This window comes from Copadichromis virginalis, linkage group LG12 (genome assembly GCF_057382275.1).
Source record: "Copadichromis virginalis isolate Kocher_CV1m ecotype Utaka linkage group LG12, C_Virginalis_male_GT1.1, whole genome shotgun sequence".
Taxonomy (NCBI): Eukaryota; Metazoa; Chordata; class Actinopteri; order Cichliformes; family Cichlidae; genus Copadichromis; species Copadichromis virginalis.
In genome coordinates, this window is record NC_140629.1 from 28,406,397 (window position 1) to 28,426,304 (window position 19,908).

A 19,908-nucleotide genomic window follows, 5' to 3' on the forward strand; every position below is an offset into this window, starting at 1 on the left:
TTTTTGTTTTCATCTGAACCATAACCCCAATATTTTCCAAAAAGCATCTTAGAATGTAGTTTTCCATCTGCTCTTTACTACACATTTTTTGGTCAGAGGATTTCAGCAACCACCACAGCTAGTGAAGCTTTTACTTTGAAGGATCATGCTCCTGTAGTACACACACAGACCAACGTTGCCACATAAAGCACTCCACATTCACACACCTTGAACTGAACCATCACAACTAAAGGCACAACACGCCTTCACCTTCCCAAAAGTACCTTCATTTCAAAGCTCTAAAAGCTGGAATCGGTGCAAACAAAGACACACACACACACACACACACACACACACACACACACACACACAAACAGCCATGAGCCAGAAATAGACCTGAATTCCTTCCAACACACACACACACCAAAATGAGTACTTTGATTTACTCTCTCTCACACACACAGACACACACTCACACAGCACTGGACTCTCAAACCAAGTGGCTTCTCCCCACTAGTTTCTAATCTCCATCCAGCAGTCATGAATAGGCGCAAACTAAATTTCAGATGCACGTTTTTAACACGGTATTTTTTTAAAGCGTACTTTATCAGTGCCTGTCTCTGTATTTAAATACCTGACACGAATCCCTAAAATCAAGGGTCAGTGGGATTAGTATTGCGTCATCACCATGGCGACCACTGCTGAGTAAATTTGCGCCAAAGCCTTAAACAATTTTTGAGTGACATAAATTCACTCGAGTTAGTTACAAACTTGCCAACTGCACATTTCCATGTGTGTATATTGTGACAGCTGTGCTCGCTGAGACAGAAGAAGCTGTTCTGTGGTTTGACAGGACCAAGTTAATTTCTAGTTAAAAGAAAAAAAAACACTTTAGGGGCAAAAGGGAAAAAAATTAAAGGAAAATCTGCGCCAGCACCGCCTGCATGCAACCAACTCGGGAAGCTACTCCTGCAGACCCTTTAAACGATACACAACCACGTTTTTTGTTTTTTTTTTTACATTTCTTTTTTCCGACCTTGAAGAAAAAATGTTCACATGGCTGCTGCATATTTTGGGATTAGTCGCCAAGCGGCTACATTTAATAAAGAAAGAAAAAGAAAGAAAGAAAGAAAAGTTTAGCAATGCTAAGAAGAGAGTGTGGGAGAGGGAGGGGGGGGTGAAAGTTACTGCCACAACATACTCACGTTCTCCGTTATCTCGGATGGGCACCCACCGCAGCACGACGACTAACCAACAAGTTGGACTTCGCATAACGGAAATGTGTTGTGCATTAAAGTAAGTCTAAACGACGTCAGTGAAGAGCAACGTGAAGTGGACACCGGAGGAGAAGCCGTGCGATAAAAAGTCCTTCGCTTTCTCCCTCATTGTGACTGCATGCGACTGGTCCTCCGCAAAAGGGGGGAAAAAAGAGAGAGGAAGAAAACTTTCAGCCACGAACTTGACGCGGAAAAAAATGGTTAGCCCTCGTTTCCGTCAAAAAAAAAGAAAAAAAAAGTGTGGCGGTCCAGTGAGCTTTCGCGATTAAACTTACTTCCGCATTTGTATTTTCAAAATAAGACTTTCTATCTTAAGGAGGCAATATCCGAATTGTAACACCGTTATTACAGTAGACTAAAACAAAAGTAAAATATTGCGTGGAAAATATTTTACTTAAATTAAATAAGAATTAAAAATGAGTTTCTTTTATAAAGACAAACAAACTGTATGCTTACAAAGCTCATTAGAATAAAAACCACCAAGGTAATGTGCTTAGTTTTAGCGTTTGCTTTTTTCATGTTCATTGAGACTGCAATGTCTACATGATGAGAAGTGTTTGCATTGTAATAGACTGACAAATGCCACCCCAATTAAAAAATAAACACCAAAAGTAACACTGAAACTAATAAAAACTGAACTGAAACAGAACATTTTCCAACAATAAAAACTAAACTGAAATGAGCAGATCCACACAGGAAAGGAACTGAAACTAAACCTAAATGAAAATAAAAATTCAAAGTGAAATGTAATGTACTTTTCTTGTCTTACTGCTCTGTAAAAACAATTTTTTAACCGTACATTTACAAGTCACCTTTTCTGCCTTACATGGCGAAATTAGAATGACCAATAAGTCTATAATGCATGTCTTTGGACTGTGAGAGGAAGGTGGAGTAGAGGAGGAGGCCCACGCAGGCACACGGGAAATGTCCAACCAAAAGGGCAAATGGAGAGTCAGTGCAAATAAGACAGAATACGCGTGTGTGTACTGTAAAGCTGCAAGGAGTAGAGGTAGTGAAGGTGCATGACTTTAAATACCTGGGGTCAACCATCGAAAGCAACGGACAGTGCACAAGAGAAGTGAAGAAGAGAGTGCAGGCCCAGAGACGAGTGTCGGATGTGATTTGAGATAATTACAGCAAGAGTGAAAGGGAAGGTTTACAGGATGTTGGTGAGACCTGCTATGATCTATGGTTTAGAGATGGTGGCACAAACAAAAAGACAGGAGGCTGAGCTGGAGGGGGCAGAGTGGAAGATGTTTACATGTTTGTTGGGAGTGGCCAAGTTAGACGGGATTAGAAATGAGTACATCAGAGGGACGGCTTGAGCGGTTTTAGGACAAAGTTAGTGAGATGGTCTGGACTTGTGTAGAAGAGAGAGACTGGATATACTGGACAAAAGATGTTGATCACAGAGGAGGCTCATGGATGTAGTGAAGGAGAACAGTGCAGATGGTGTGAATCCTATGGATAGGGTCAGCTGGAGCCAGACCATCCACTGTGGTGACCCCTAAAGGAAGCAGCCAAAAGAAAGAGTAGAATTAAATTGTTTTATTCAAATAGATGGCCATTGAGATTGAGATCTTCTTTTCAACAAAGGGCATACAGTTTAAGAGCACAAAGTCACAATGACACAGTATACACGCTCAGAAATGAAAAAAGCTATGTACAAGAGGTCCCTTTAGGGGTTGCCAAAGCAACCCTAAAGGGACTTGCTGTAAATGAGAAGACAGAAGGAAAAAGAAAAAGTACAAGAGTAGTTGCAGATACACAAATATAACATTTTAAAATGCTCCAATGGAATCAGATAACTTCATAGTTTTTTGTTTTTTTTTTAGCTTGTTCCATCTGTGTGCAGGAAAGTATTCAAATGTAGTTCTTCCATAGTTTGCTGTGGGTAAAAGGTACAGCCAAGGTAACAATGTCCTGTGAGCTGACATTTAAAGTCCTATGTTTAAATTCAGGCAAAGAGCAGAGATAACCAGGCGATCTTTGTGGAGTCTTGCAAATAAACCCCATACAGTGCTGTTTAAGATCTCTAGTACAAGATGAGAACAGGACCCTCTGTGATGAAATAGTGATACATGAAATCAACATAAACCACACCTTACTTTTTTCTTCTGTTTTGTATTTCTAATGAACTTTCCTTTATATTTTCCTTTCAGTTTGTTTCCACAGTTCACTTTTACTTCATTTTTCATTAGTTTCAGATTCAGTCTTTTTAATTCTTATAATATGTTGGGTGTTTCTAGTAAGTAGACTATTACAAAACAAACGTCACATTGTGATGGCAGTTAACATGAAATCATGAAGAAATGTGGGGTTTGTTGACAAATTTGACCAAAATTACACAGATGAAAACTTGGGACATTTCCTGTTTGATTTATGTATTTATTTATTGTTAGTGTGTTTTATGAGAGTGCTTTACTTTGTTTTTATTGGTTTTCAGAGTCAAGGTTTCATTTTTATTTGAGTCAACTGAAATTCTATCACGCCTACTTTTAGTTTTCAGTTGTCTTTTTGCTATCAATATCCTCACTTTGCATGCAACATGGCCCCTGTTCACATTATAGTAATTATTTATCGTCACCTTAGATCGTGTTATTATTAATTATACACGTGGCAAGTATTAAACAGCTGACTGCATTTAGCAAATGCTCTGTTTAAATGCAGAATTTATTAAAAATACAGTAACTGAATGTGCTCATCTAATTCTATTTGCAAACTGCAGCTGTCAGATATTTTCCTGTGACATGCATGTGGCGCAAGACAAGCATAAAACAGCATGAAATCAGTCTCTTAATTGTACAGCTCAGTGCACACCAACTAAATTACTTACAGCCACTTTTCACTGGCACTGTGCTCGACATGATACAATCAAATATGAACCTATTTAGGAATATGCACCAAATATTGAAACAAGGCACAATCTGCCTGAAAACACGCATGTCATTTAATTTATTGTCATCCTGTATGACTGCATATTCACAAAAAATATGAAGTTAAATGAGCTCACAACAAACACAGGATGTTTGGGACAGCTGGGCGGTCTATAATCACTCTGGCCCAGCAGTGTCAGCAACCTATTTCCTGTGCAAACATGCTTATATGTTTGCCACCACTGACCCATTTTTATGCACACAAACACTGTATTGTGTCTCAGCTGATTTCACTCAATGAGATGTATCCACAGCTGTAAATGTATCCTTTAATAATCTTCTAAAACTGTCATAAGGACAGATTTTATGACAGAAGTGTGATATACATAGATGAAAAAACACTTTCTGAGTCACCAGTGTTTAGCTTTAAGAGTGTACTTTTATGTTGAAATTATCAGGGAGGAAGTAGCTCCTATTGAATACCATCCTGGGCAGGTTACTGCAAAAGGTGTCTAGTTTCTTAGGTGAAGTCTTTTAGTTATTGCACCTTTATTTTGGTACTTTATTTATGGATGCAGATCATTTAAAAAAAAAAAAAATTAACAAAACAGATGTTCAGGTGTGTAATGTTGTTTGCTGTGGCTTTAACTCAGTAGATCTGTACTATGCTATACTTTAAAGTAAGGAGATCACTTAAATGTGACGTTAATATTTTCTCTTTCTCTCTAACACATAAGACAGGGGAAATAAAAACAAACGAAGACATATTTTATCTTGACCTACAATGGATTGTTGTGTTTTTCTGTTTTGTTTTTGCTTTTTACTTCTCTAGAGACCCGAAATCCGTTGTTTATTTCTTGTTTGATGGTAAAAACGTTAAATTATATTGCCAGGTATGAGTATAAAGTTTGAAGCTATTTGTGAAATACATATCTAAAATTGTTAAACAGCGACATCTAATGGTAGACGGCCTGCAGTGCATGAGGAGCGTGTGCCTGTTTATAGAAAACGTCTTTTTTACGGTATCATAAAGGGAAATCGGTTAAAAATCACTGGATATTTACACAATAAACTTACATTTCCTCGAGTCTATCCCTTCTGTCACTGAGCAAAGGCAGGATATACCTTGGACAGGTCACTAGCCCATCGATTCAGACGTAGCCACACTTACTGACATTTCAGAATCACAATTTAATCTAACATGCCTTTGTACTGAAGGAGGAAGCCAAAGCACCCGCAGAGAACCCAGCCAGCAGAGTCGAGGCATCAGACTGCATGACAGTGTTAATTTGGCACAGTCACATATTCCTTCAGTCTGCGATTACAGTAACAAACTTTTGGAGTTGTGAAAAAATGTACCCATCCAACTAGACTTTTAATGATACGTGCTAAAAATGAAAGCTGTCTCAATATTACATTTTGCAATTTGAAAAACAAACAAACAAACAAACATAAAATCACACTGTATCACTCCTACCCCTTTTCTGCGCAAGTCATTCATGTATCAGTGATAATGGTGTTATGCACTAATGAAAACTAACGGAACTGAACCGTGTAACCAAAAAGTGATTTGAATGGAGATGAGACTTCATGACAAAATTAAGAAACCAAAAAAAAGAGCAAAAGTCAGCTATTGTGGTTGTAGATATATGCTAATGGCTGCAAGTGTAATAATGTAATTGTGAATATAACACAACGCACACATAATGTGAACAGCTCCATGACTGGATATGCTAGAATTTCCGTGTCAGCAATTTTAAATTTGAAAAGTCTCTCAGTTTTAACATCCAAAGTTTAATAATAAATATTTATATAAACCAAGAGCACCACACACATTTTTGTGTGAGTTCCCCTTATCTAGAGATTTTCTACCAGTCTGCCGTGGTGAGAACGGTATGTTGTGCTCTGGGAGCAGCATTGGAGCAGACTCAATAAAGTAATTAGTGAGTCTTACTCTGGGATTTCCTGCAAAGTGGGAAAACACTTGAAGTTAAACAAACTGTTATCCATCATGGGCAATACTGAAGGCCCTCTGCATCACTGCACAGACAGCAGAATCAGCTCTGCTGCCACAAGGACAGACACAGAAAAGTTTTCATACGTCATGCAATAAATCTACAATGCAACCTTGAACGTACTGAAATTGAGCATGAGCTACAAGAGTACAAAAAAAGGCTAACTATGCGTTTTCATGCTCATGTTTTTCATTCCCTCTTTTCCAATCTCTCCTTCTGTGCTCCATGTTTCTTCTAGAGGAGTCAGCATTATGCCGATTGACTCCACTAGAAGCATGTAAAGGCTTTACAGAAAGAAAGAGCAAGCCCACATGCACTTCCCCTTTTCGGTGCTCACCATGAACCCTGCAGAGTCACGCCTGAGAGGTCCGTCAGCTCTCTTGTGTTTGCTGTGACTTTGCTGCTCAAGTTCAATGCATGTTCACTGACGGTTCGCTGCAGGCCGAAAATGACCTTCAGGCCACCGGGAAATGCTCTGGCAGTTTGCAGGTTTTGAAGAACCTCACACATCTATTCTCTGAAAAGCAGAAATAGATCTTTAAAGAATGATTTAATTTCACTGCAATTTAGAAATGCAGCTGGTGAGACAAAGTGTGAATATGTGTTTATGTGTTACTGTTTAGATCTCCTCTAGTGAGCAGAAGAGCTCACAAAGATGCAGGAGAGATGTGTGCAGTCTGTGTCTGTATAGCTATTTAATATGACTGTATGCATTCAGACTCATACTGTACCAAGACTGATATAAAAGCTAGGAAGTGGCAATAAAAACTAAAAACCAAACTAGGTGTAAAACCTTTGCAATTAAAATTTCAAAAACTAGAAAAGATAATAGTCAGGTGCATTTCCCTTAATGTCTTGATATGATATACATGCATATTCAAATACAACTAAAAAACACTGAAACAAGAAGCTCGCCCTCGAAACTAAATTAGGAGAAAAGTGAAATGAACTTCAAGAAAAATGCATGTGTGTGTGTTTCTGTGTGTGTCTTTTTTATGTGCTGCAGAGCTAATGGCAACCCAACGAAAGAGACGTCTCTCTTCTGTATTGAAAATGTCAAACATGCACCATTAAAGAATTTCTTAATCCTTTTGCAAGTGAGAAACTGAGCGCATCAGACACCAGACATACAGTTATATAAAATGTGCTTCTCCATTTCTGGAAGAGAAAAAAAGAGACAAACAGTAAAAATAATCATCTAATCCACTGTCGTCCTAAATGTCTTACTACTTACATGGTAGTATTCAGTTCATGAAGGCACTAATAGGTCAGGAGGTGCAGGTAAATAGAGCAGGCAGTAAGCAACACTTGCAACCCTGCAAGACTAACGTGTCGCAGAAGCTCTGCAAATAAGGCATTGAGCCCAAGGCTAGCTGCACCTCACTGAGTGTGCAGTCACAACAAGCAAAGTAAGTAGTTTCTTGACCAGTTAAAGTTTGAGACAGACACCAGATCGCAGCAAAACACATCTCTTCATGTATCATAACAACGTTCTCTCAGGTGGCAGTTGCATGGGGGATGTGGATGGGTGGCATGCATTAATGATATTCATGAGCAGAAGTCTGGAAGGACTTCACACAGAACATTCAGATTAATTAAGAGAGGGAACTCTGAAGTCCAGTGATCAGTTTGTTAATTACTCTACCTTATGTTTATGAGTTTATCAATTACCTGTACATAACTTATAGTTAACTATGCCACATCATACCTGAGCATTTTAATTCTGCTGTGCTTTTTAGCTCTCATATTTATATGGTTTCTGTTCTGATAATCAAGACATAAGGCACTCTGCAGATCTGCAGTAATATGCACAGCGAGGCAGTAAAATACAAGCTTGTGACTGGAGTACAAATACTTTAGTTTTCCCATTTTGTGTGAATTTAGGCTATACTTCCTCTGAATTATACCTCAAAGGGAAATAATACATATTTTGTACAGAATACGGTACATTTCTATAGATTAAAGCACCGAAAGACTGACAGGTAAGATATTTTTGTGCTGCAGAGTGGTGATAGAGTATTGATGATATTTTAAATACATGTTGCCGGTGACATTTACATAATTTTATTCAAGTAAGGTTTTGAATGGAGTCTTTTTATGCATTTGACATGCTCACAGGCAGCTCAAAGGAAGAAGTTTTGACACAGCCAGGTGAGACTGCCAAAAGATGAAGCTGTGCAAGCAGAGTGGAACAGGAGAGATGAAGGTAAGAGAGTCCAGTTGAAAATCACAATGTGGTTTGCTTTAGTCTGCTCTACTTGCCTGCATTTTTGTAAAAGTCATGCCACTAAAGGTGGAGCAGTAGACAGAATTCCTATTAAAGCTTCAGGTGCTGAACTGTGAATTGTAATTCACCCACAATGCACAAAAGTTCTACACGGGAAGCAAAGCACGCCTGTGGGGGGAAATAAAGGTGGCGACTTACCTGGAAAAGTTCAGTGCTTCTTAATTGAAGTTTTGACAAAACTCCTGGTGAAAATGAGTAAAGGTTTTGGAGTCTCGAAAGGAAGGAAAGCAGCTTCAGCGACCAGGTCACAATGCTACAGGCACAGGCGAGAAAGCAGTGATGGTACCGAAAGTGTAGTGATTCTGCTGCTTTGACCTTCATGTCTCAGCTCTCACACTGCCACAGAAAATACACAAAATATAGAGAAGATCCCTCAAAACCCTTTCCGATGATTGTTTAAAAAACAGGTTAAATGGGCCCCTTTTTCTGCACACATGAGATCTGATCATGAGACTATTTCCATATTTCAGCGCCAGTGCTGACTCACACAGACCTGTCTACGATTCACCAGACTGTAATTCAGATTCTCCCAAAATGTTAAAAGGGGTTGACTTTAGTTTGCTGCCTCTGGCTGCTTTTAGGATTATTTCCGATGAGCAGAACTGTGCTAAGGGGGCCTGCTACCTGACCTGCATGTAAACCGCTTTGCAAATCAACACCTCGTACCCCAAAGGGCTGTTAATAAAATTCCTTAAAACCGTTTGTTCCATCTATGAAAAAAAATCTGTGCAGAATTAAACATAGACAACAATATTGTTAGAATATGAGCGAATCATATGAACCATATGAAGGTGAGTGACCTTCATATAGTTTCTGTAACCTGGAGGATATTGGACAGGCTGTGGAGGATGGAGGATTTAAACAGGTTCAAACTCGCTTGAATACTTTTATATTATTTTAATTTTGCTCATTAGGCATAAATCTGAACATAATGAATAACATTTGGTCAACTTTGATAATCAGGCAGTGAACATAAAGGTCTAAAACAGGGAGAATTACTGATGGATATTTTCAGAGGCCTTGGGAAAGATATGAGTGAGAAAGACAAGCTATAAACAGGGGTACAGAAAAGCAATGATATGAGTTATAACTGTAGAGATGAGACTCAAGTTTTGCTTTTCTTCCTGGTAATTACAATATAATACAATTAGCTTGGGTTCTGCTGAAAACAAGCAGCAGGAGGAGCAGCAATAAAGGCTGCTGCTGTACTAGGCTTCTATTAGTCGATCTCCTCAAATGAAAAAATTCAGTATAGCATTGTTAATTCTGTCAACCACACAATTGCTGCAGATTTTTTGGTGGCACATCCATGACACAAGTGTCCCACTCCACCACATCACAAGGAACTCTACTGGACTGGGATCTGGTGACTGTACAGTGAACAACTTGTTGTGATCAAAAACTAGTTTGAGATGATTAAAGCTTTACCAACTGGCGTGATATCCTGCTGGAAGGAGCCCTCAGAAGATTTGATCATCAAGGAATGGTCGGCAACAATACTCAGATAGGCTGTGGGATGTAAATGATCCTCATATTTGCTTTGCTTGGCCTAAGCAAATATGTCCCACACCATTACTCATCAGCCTGATGTGCTAATCAGGCTGATCAGTGCTTAATTTTGACCATGATCTGAATGTTGCACTAGAAATTAATTTTTTAATTTTCCAACTTAGGTGAATTAGTCTGATAGTTATTACAGCTATCATAGTTAGTTATCACCTATTCTTAGTTGTCAGGAGTGGCACTCGGCATGGTCTTCTGCTGCTGTAACCCATCTGCTTTAGGGTTAGATGTGTTCTGCATTCAGATATTCTTTTCTGGGTACCTTGGATGTAAAAAGTGGTTTATTGAATTCCTGTTGCCTTCCCATTCTCCTGTGAACTCTGAAATGAGCAAGGAATTTCTGCCCAAAGACCTGCTGCTCACTGGACGCATCCTTTTTCTCACCAGCCTCTTTAAACCCTAAAGATAGTGTGGGGGAAATCCCAGATCAACCATGCTCAGTTTGAACTTCATGAGGTTGCCTTGACCATGTCTACGTGACTAAATGCTTTGAGTTGCTGCCATGCAATTGACTGATCAGATACTTATGTTAAAGAGCGTGCCTAGCAAAATGGCTGACACGCACAAGCAAACAAAATGTGCAACTGTGTGCGAAAACAGACTGACTCACATTTACAAATTATGTCTAATTAGGTGAAAACGGTTAAATGTTTAGACAAAAATATCCTAAAGAAATTCAGAGAAACTGTAATATGTATAATAAAGTTTATTTATGCAGCACTTTTTTAAACAAAGATACAAAGTGCTTCGCAGAAACAAATTAAACAGAAAGCATAAAAATGTGGAAATGAACAGAATATTAAAGACATTCATAAAAGCTTTCAGTAAAAGGAAGTTTGAAGCAGACAGAGTCAGTCAATATCTGCAGAAGTGATTACTGTATCAAAGTTATATGCATTGATCCCAACTACTATAGAGGACATGACCTCTTTAATCATTAGTGCATAATATGGAAATAAGTAGCCTAGTAATGAAATGAAAACACATTTTTTGTGCCTTATATTGTTGTGGTTAGAGGAATTTTGCCTGTTTCAAGAATGACAACGAAATATCTGAGGTAATATTGGACCTCAAGTAGACTGTGGCACTTCTCACCCTCGTTATTTAAAGATTTGAAGGGCCAGGTCACCCAGATCAATAAAAATACTGGCGATGGCCATACACAGTACATACACCTGCACCTTACTATAGTGAATTATCTCAGCGTTACGGGAGTTTGACCAAAACAGAAAATCCTGAATATATAACTTGAAATATGAAAACTGTCCTGGAGCCCAAGTCATTAGGTTGAACACGATTCAAAAACAGTCCAGCAGCTTTGAAAAGTTGCATCACCAAAAGGGGTGAAAGCTGGACAGCACAAAACTGGGACTTCAATCATAAAGCTGCAGAATTGTCTTTGCACTATAGCGTGGTTAATGTGACATAACAACTTCAAACTCTGTGGATTTGTCTTGTGCAACGTCTCCAGATTGTTATTACACAACAGAAATCACCTCATGCTTTTCCTTTTCCTTATAAAAAGACTTTCCTGTTGTGACCTTATCAGTTACCTGTTGTTTTTTGCAATGTCCACATGATTAGCAAAGTAATTTGCATGTACAATCTCTGCAGAATGATAAGGAAGGAATGAGAAACGTCATGGTTCTTATTAAGGGAAAAAGGTCACAGCAAATATAAAGCTGCATTATTTTATTTGTATCTAATAAAGGATCAATCAAGGCTAAACTCATTGCATCATTTTTGAAAAACTGATGATTGTAATACAAGAATTATGATTTTAAAATTGCAATTGGCAAATATAACTCGGTTTGTGGACAAAGAGCATATTTTGTGTTTTTTGGCTTATACAAAGGATAGTGTTAACATTTATGGCAGTTTTTCCCCTCTGACAGGATTTTAAAATAATCTCAAATGCTTTTTTTCCTTCATTTGCCATTAGTTAAGACTGCAGTTAAGTCTCCATTCAGTCACTTCACTCTATTGCTGGGTTCAGATAGGTGAAGCACTGCAGAATGATCAGGAAGGAATGATATACTGTGGAAAAAGAGGCGATCTACCTCAGTAAGCTTACTGGCTCTGAAGCCACTGCACTCTCAGTTCCTCCACCTCTTTGCCGTACCAGTCATGGAGTTTGGAGAAGCAGCCGGTTCCAGGGCATACGGGGCTTTCCAGAGAAGCACCTTTTCTCCGGGGAGGCACAGGCGGAGCCCTCGCTCCATCAGCTCCGTATCCAGTGACATTTGCAGGGTCCCCGGAGCTTTCCCATACCGCACAGGATGAAGCTCCCTCCACAAAGCCGTTAGCCAAGGCAGCTGGTGGTTTACTCCATGCAACACCATTCTCCTTGGAGGGCCCAGAGATGAGCTGCAGCTCATCCTGTTGGTTCTTCTGGGCAGAGAAGGAGGCTGACATGGGAGGGACACTTGATGATGACGATGATATGGAGGACGAGGAAGATGAAGAAGAAGATGCTCCAGACCTGGACCGTCCCATATGGTTTCGCTTTGAGGACTTGGGCCTGCCCTGCAGGTTTCCAACTCCAGCCCCAACAAAGCTGCCTCCGGCAGCCTCCTGGATCTCCTCCAGCTGCCTCTCCAGCTCTTTCACCACCAGCCTCATGTAGTCAAAGCTGGCCCTTGACAGCGCTTTCACCCAGGACTCCATGGCTGCTTGGTTCTCAGCAGCCATCTTGTACACACGAGCTTTGGCGCAATCAAACTTGATGGCAAAGGCGAACTCCTCGGTCGACTCACACAGCTCCACGGTGCATCCTTCAAGAACGATGACGCCAATGGGCTCTCGGCTGTCGCGCTCTTCGAAGTAGAAGAGCATGTTACCCTTCAGGACAAACCAACGGCGGTGATAAGCAGTGTTGCGCTCCCCCTTTTTGAACAGGAAGCCCGTCTTGTCTGGTGGTGAATCACAGGTGGCGTAGTGCGCCATGCTGCGCTCGTTCAGCTTCATCTTCTCCCCTCCTCCGTTTCAGATTTATTTACCTAAGAATATTACAAAGTCAGAGGTCATCACAAGGTTAAATTTATCAGCTCATACTCAAAAGGTACAACAAGAACCTGCACAGTGTACTTCCTGCCAACTTTAACTTGTGCTTATCTATGTTTGCTGAAAGAAAAAAAAAACTTTATCACAGTACCATACTAAATTGTGGTTCACTGACACTGTAAAGTAGTTATAATAAGTTCTTCAATAACAGTCTATTTGCATTTCTCCTTTCAGAAAAGGTCAGAGCCGTGGGGCAGGAGTTAAAAACGAGTGACTGAATTTTGCACTCTTGGGAACTTTAGAAAGGGCACATGCTTGCAAAGTGGACTTCAACCTATTCCTGTTCTTCTTCTCCCCGCTGAGACATCCTGCCAATGTAAACACTGTCCATTTACTTTGTTTTGCCTGTCATAACACCAACAGAGCGCTGTAGCACACATAAATACTGAAACCCCCTGCAGGTGCAAGACAAATTGAAAGTCTAACTTGCACAGCATGGACAGATTAGTGCGTTACATGCTGTTTAATCACATGTTCAACTGTAAACTGGGGCTCAGATTATCTCCTGCTAATCCAATTTTACTCTTGTTAGGAAACAGAAGTAAGGCACTTTATTATTTTGATGGTAGTTAATAGCTTGTTTGTATTATAGCTTTCGCTTTTTGGTAATGAAGCTATTATCTGAGGACCATGAGAGTAAGCTGGAAGGGAAACTTGTCTGGGAGGCAGTGGAAGTCATTGAGGAAGATGTGGTGGAAGATCGGGCTGGAAAAAGGAAGACAGTGGAGCGTAGGAAGGTGGTGGAGCAGGATGTCCACGTTGGTGTATTCTCTGTAGCTCCTTGATGGTCAAGCAAGGCTCCTCCGAGTGCTCGAGATTCCTTCATTTTCTAGTCCTTGAAATTCTACAAATGTTTTTTCTTTTCTTTTCCTTTTTAAAATTTAAACTAGATGTGTACTGCCTTAGGATACAGGGGAAACCCCACGTCGATAGTTTTCCCAAAATGGGCATCAATACCCCATCAGACAAATTCACCTTTGCACATGCTATAACTCATGTTTCTTATTTTCTTCCAACATCAGAATAAAAACAGGAGAAACCAATTAAAAAGCTTCAGGTTCATTGAGTATGCACTAAGTTTATTATAGTTCATTAAAACTATAATAACTTAGATATGAAACAGTATTTTAGTTAACTGAGATATAAGTACTTTCCAAAGGTCTCTAGTCACCCCACATGTCTATATATATTTTGCAAGGACAATGGTAAACAGTTGCAGTGATTTACTGAAACATGCAAACATGACAGGAAATACAGCTTATACAGTGTCGAAGACATTCAGAGCTCCTCTCTGGATGTTGGCTGCCTTTTGTTGTGTTCTTTGTTAAGATCATTGTTTCAGTAATCACTAATAATTGCTTCCATCAGACCCGTTTCCACTGATTTTCAGTTCTTCTGTAATTTGGCATTCCTTTGCCTTTTGTGTTTCCCTTCCTTAAAAAAATGGCTTATTGACTGCCATTCTTCCACTGAGGCCATTTCTGATAAGGCTTCATGGAAGAATAGATGGATCAACTAAAGAGCCAGATGCATCCCTCAGATCTTGTGTCAGATTTCTTTTCTGTTTCTTTGGAGCACTGTTCATCATTTTTAGATACTGTTCATCTGCCGTAGTTTTTTTTTTTTTTTTTTAAACCTGCCTCTTCTTCTTTTTTCCTCCTCTTGTCCAGTTTCCTCATGTGCTTTAGGGACACACTGTATACCATGCTTTCAGCTACTAGCTCTTTTGGAATCAACCTTTGGTGCAAGCATGTCATTTGTGTGCCTTTCAGACTGTTATCTTTGGCATTTTTCACAGATTCATATGAGGAAATGGGAACAAATTAGGTGTCTTTGCAACAGCCTGCTAGTAACAAATTTCCTGACGACACAATTTAAAATTGGTTCTTTGCCAAGTTGTCAGACAAGTTGTAGACAGAACCCTGGTTCATCCTTTGAGTCAGGTGCCTTTTTTTATGCTTTAATGACTCATAGGTTAGTGTTAAGTGACCTAACAAACAAGTAAAAGACTTCCCTGAAAATGAGTGAAAAAGAGCCAAAGAAAAACTTTGAGAGACATTCGGAAAGCCTCGACAGCCAATGCTCCAGACCATTTAAAAAAAGAAAGGAATAACAAAAGTGTTTGTAACACAGATTCTTAACTTCTTAAATCTACTCCTGAAAAATTAATATGCAAGTAAGGAAAAAGTATAAGTAAGAGTTTAAAACAGCTGAAATTAGACTAAAAAGAAAATAAAAACATGTCTTGCTTACTGACCGTCCAAACAAAACCCATCCCTCACTTACGTGCTTGTCTCATATCCAGCCGACATCCACGTCCGTCCTCCCATCACATCTGGAGCTCTTAACTGAACAGTCTCCCACTTCTTCTGACTTCTTCGCCCTTCTCGACTAAATACTAAAAAAAGACCAAAGTAACGAGTTTTATTTCACGTTTATTTTACACTCAGGAAGCCGCATAAACGACAGAATCCAAGAGGAAGCGGCCAGTTCAGCGTCCTCGCTCGTTTTAGACGTTAAGAGGATTATTAGCCGCAAGTTTTTTCCACCGCTTCGTGCTTTTTTTGGAGCGAGTGATTCACCATCAAGGAGGGCTGACTGGTCACAAGCATTTGACACATCAGCACTTTACAGGAATTCGTGCTGGCCTTCAGTAACACAGCGAGAGCAACACGAACGAGCGTGCTTGAAGGCACATCTCTCAGTGCCAACTAGCTTCACGCCTTTAGCCTCTTTCGTGGAAACAAACATGCATCCAACGTCTATCCAGCCGGCAGACTGCAGACGAGCTGCTAGAGGTGGACTCTCACAAGTTAGGACAATATTATAATAACCAGCTAAGTGTTAGTATTCATTACCTGCGCGTAAACAGAAAACCTCCCTCTTCTTCCAAGCGGATAGTCCCACAGTTTTTTTTTTCTTTTTTTGCTTTTCCCTTTCTCTCTTCCTCGCCTCTTTCTTTTTTCTTCTTTTCCCCCGGTCACGTGACACACTAACAGAGCGCGCGTTGTGTCTAACCCTGCCAGCTTGACAGGGCGGGGTGATCACTTCACTTTAGCTCTCGTGCCATCCTGGTGAAACAGCCGTCATCCGGATAAGCAGTAATATAAAACAGGCGCGCCTGTCTGTGCCCTTGGAAAGGTGGCTGCTGTCTTCTCCACCTGCACGGATGGAGCATTGCTGAATATACAGGTCTGTGCAAAAGTCTCGAGTCACCTGTCATTCCTTTATATTTAGGGTTTAAATAGAGTTTGTATTTAAAAAGAAAATGTATTGAACAATAATTCACCTGGATTTCCTAAGGTCTTTCAAAGTTCCTCTTTATGTCTTTATGCCTGACCATTTTCATAGACATTATTTTTGTTTATTGGGCAACTTAACACTGAGCTATGAATCATTCAAGCATGAAAAAGGCACCTAACTCAAGGAATTAACCAGTGTTGTGTCTACATCACAAACAACTTGGCAAAGAACCGGTTTTAAAATGTATCTCTTTAGGCACTTTGTTACCAGCAGCCTGTTGTAAAAAGATACAATTTGTTCCCATTTCATTAATTATATCTACCTGAAATACCAACAATAACACAGTTTGAAAGGCTTCAAATAGTATTTGGTACTAACAACGTGATTCCCAAAAATCTATTAGCCTGAAACTTGGAATACCTCAGCACTTTGTGCAGTGTGGCCTTAAAAAATGGAGGAAATTGGACGAACGGAGAACAAAAGATGATCTGACAGGCCTAAAAAAACTCTCTATAAGTGATATCCTTAAGAAAAAAATCTAGCAACAGGATCCTGAGAGATCCCTTCAGATGATCCAGCTAATGTTTGGAAATGGTCTCAGTGGAAGGATGGCTGACATGAACCCTTTCTTAAGCAGGGAGAAAAGGCTGAGGTATGCCACATTTCACAAGAACTGGACTGAAAAGCAATGGCAACAGGACTTGTGGAGTGATGAATCCAAATTTGCTTCAGTAATATTGATGCAGTGATCTTGACGGACAAAAGACACCCAACATCCAAAAGACTCCTTTAAGAAACCTGGTTAACTATTCCTGAAGAAATAACAAGAAAGCCTTTCTAACCGAGTTCAGGCTATGATGCACAGCAAAATTGATCATATTAGACGTCAATTTTCAAGCTTGTTGAAATTTGTAGGGTTTTTTTTTCTCCCTTATTTACTGGATTTTCATGTATGCTTGCACATATTTTAATTAATCACTGCAAGTGTTTCCCATTTTCACTGCAAAACATAAAGAAATTGGTGACTTAAGACTTTTGCATGGTATTGCATTAATCTGAAACATTGTTTTAAACAGTCAGTAGCTTTTCGGGATTCATGTGGTCCTAAGAGTAGCTGTTTTTACTCTAGACATTATCTGGTCTCTTGATGTGGTCTGACGTGGACTAAATGGAAAATACAAACACCAGCCTCACTTCTTGTGTTTTCACTCTTTCTCTGTAAATCTAATATACTTTAACAAGTGTCTGAATAACATATTTTGCTAATCATATTTCAAGTAAAATAATCACATATTATGGTAATTACTGCCTCAGGATTCAAAATATATTTAACATTCTCCAATCAGTAGGGCTATTGGTTCCTAAATTTTTAATATTGTAACTAAATAATCATAGCTTTGTTATATATCAGTAACACATTCATTATAGTATCATAGCACCACGAGCATCTTTAGTTTGTTCTGCTTTGTGAAAATTTGCACATTTACTATAATTACAACATAAGGCACCCCGGGATTAAATGCAAGTAGTTTTTTATTGTCACGGCCTGATTCCCATTCACTTGGGCTGCAAACAGCTGCCCAGCTCTGTTGCAGTCCTTTCATGGAGAGCCCTGCTTGAGGGCACTCCAAAAGGCAGAGTTAAAGATATCTTTTTCTCATGCACATTCTTAGCAGAGCTTTCCAGTTCATGCATTTGAACTTATGATGTTCCCCTCTGTCCTCTAGGCCACCGCTGCCCCGTTCCTGTAACTCTGTCACTTTTATGGCACTGAGCTGCTGGCTGCGGTCTGTTTTTGTATGACCATGACAAGCCACCATGAATTCATCTGAATTATTCTAATGAATACGATATTCTGAATATCTTCGGGAGACAGCTGATGGCCTTTAGCACTGCCAGCCTGCTATCTCATCACACTAATCTTCAATTAACTGATGCAGCTGCTGATGCCATTTTCTGTCATTCTCTTTTTGAAACGTTTGCTCTCACTGCTTTTTGGTAACTTTGATGAAGTGTGACGCTCTCGGAGGCAGTTTAATTTCCTCCGTTGGGCTCCCGGTTCACAGAGGCTCAACATATCCGTGAGATAAACGCACAAGAGGACAGCTTTTAATAGAGAATACAGACATAAAATCAGCACTAAAAGTATTGTTAGGTTTAAAGCACACACACACACGCACACTGACCAAGTGCAAAGTGTTTACTTCTCACAGGTTATTTCCCAACAGTTTGTGGACACACAATAAAATAACACAAACAACTTTTTGAGACATTCCAATCAGCTTTAAAAGCGATTCATTGCTGAGTCAGTTTAGTCCTTAATTCAGTATCTGAACAAAGAGGTGAGGTTTACAAGTGTGTGTGATGCCTCTAATCTAAATGTATCAAGGGGGGTGTGCTAATAAAAAAAAGTTGCTCACCAGCAATCATGTTTACATGAAATACCTGTGAATGCCTCTCATTTAACCTCCCAGAAAAGCTATTTTTGTGTGCAATATCTTCAGCATACTAAATGAAGTCATGCAACATTTTCTGTTCATACTGTGGATATTTTCTGACTTACAGACCTGAAATGAGTACATGGAGCGGGTGGAAATTTAGTCGCCTTTTAATTCGCCTTATTTTTTTACAGCGTTTTTTTAGACCTCAATGCACTTCTTAAGTACATGAAGTACATGAAATTATCAGAGTGGAAAAACACATTTAACCTTAACCAAATGAATTTTACATCCACCCACTAGAAGAAGTCACAGATGAGCATGGTACCAAACTGGTACCAAGCAGACCTTTCATGCTGTTGGTTTTTACCAGTTACACACATGGTGATATCATTAAACTAGAGCCTGACTGATGTAGGACTTTTAAGATACCCGTATTTTCTGATTTAAAAAGTCTGCTATATCGGCCAATATTTTTTTTCTTTCAGACACACATATTTGTTTGTAGTTATTTATTCACTCCTTTATGCCGACTCTGTTCAGAAAGGCTGGTTGTGTTTCTGGCATTTCAAATAAGTTGCAAAGTGCCCTCTTTAGCTTCTCTACGCAATATCAACACTCATACCATATTTGATGGGTGTTTCTGTTACTCTATTTCACAGATGTTATATTAGTACAATTTTTCTGCTGAAACGGTGATTATATTCCATAATATTGATGCTTACAGTTGGTTTTAGAAAAAAATATGGTGAATTGGCTGTAGATGGGGACACTTACAGTGGGTATAGAACTGATTTAATTTCAGCTTTTAACTGAGTTTAGTGCCTTCTCAGTGCTGAAAAGGTCATTTGGTTATCTCCTGTGGTGAAATTGCAAGGAATGAAAAGTGAGTTTTAACCCTTATCTACTCTGATGGCCAGTAACTAATTTTCATTGTACTAAACCTTGCATGATTTCATTTAATATGTAAGTTATTGCATTTTTTGCTTAGCTGATTTTTTTGGATGTCAGGTGGGAACTTTGATGAGTTTTGACTGATTTTCTATGTATATCCTGTATATATTTGATCTATTTGGAGTAATATTCATCTTGTTACTCTGTTTCTTTATAACTCATTTGGTTTTTATAAGTGCTATATATATATATATATATATATATATATATATA

General features: G+C 39.3%; 2 protein-coding genes across 2 annotated transcripts in view; both read right to left on the reverse strand.

Moving 5' to 3' along the window:
- Positions 1 to 1,501, reverse strand: part of sh2b3 (SH2B adaptor protein 3) — a 73,519-nt gene extending 72,018 nt beyond the window's left edge. Inside the window, exon 1 of the mRNA XM_085475816.1 lies at positions 1,185 to 1,501. The gene's annotated coding sequence lies outside the window, so the exon portion shown is untranslated. The remainder of the gene's footprint in view (positions 1 to 1,184) is intronic.
- A 9,186-nt stretch (positions 1,502 to 10,687) lies between these two features.
- LOC146697216 (sesquipedalian-1-like) lies at positions 10,688 to 19,894 on the reverse strand. The gene is made up of 3 exons (XM_085475818.1): positions 15,919 to 19,894; positions 15,347 to 15,458; positions 10,688 to 12,996 (listed from the first exon to the last, which is right to left on the reverse strand). The coding sequence occupies exon 3, from the start codon at positions 12,962 to 12,964 to the stop codon at positions 12,068 to 12,070; it is 897 nt and encodes a 298-aa protein (XP_085331944.1). The 5' UTR covers positions 12,965 to 12,996; positions 15,347 to 15,458; positions 15,919 to 19,894; the 3' UTR covers positions 10,688 to 12,067.
- Between the last annotated feature and the right edge of the window lie 14 nt (positions 19,895 to 19,908).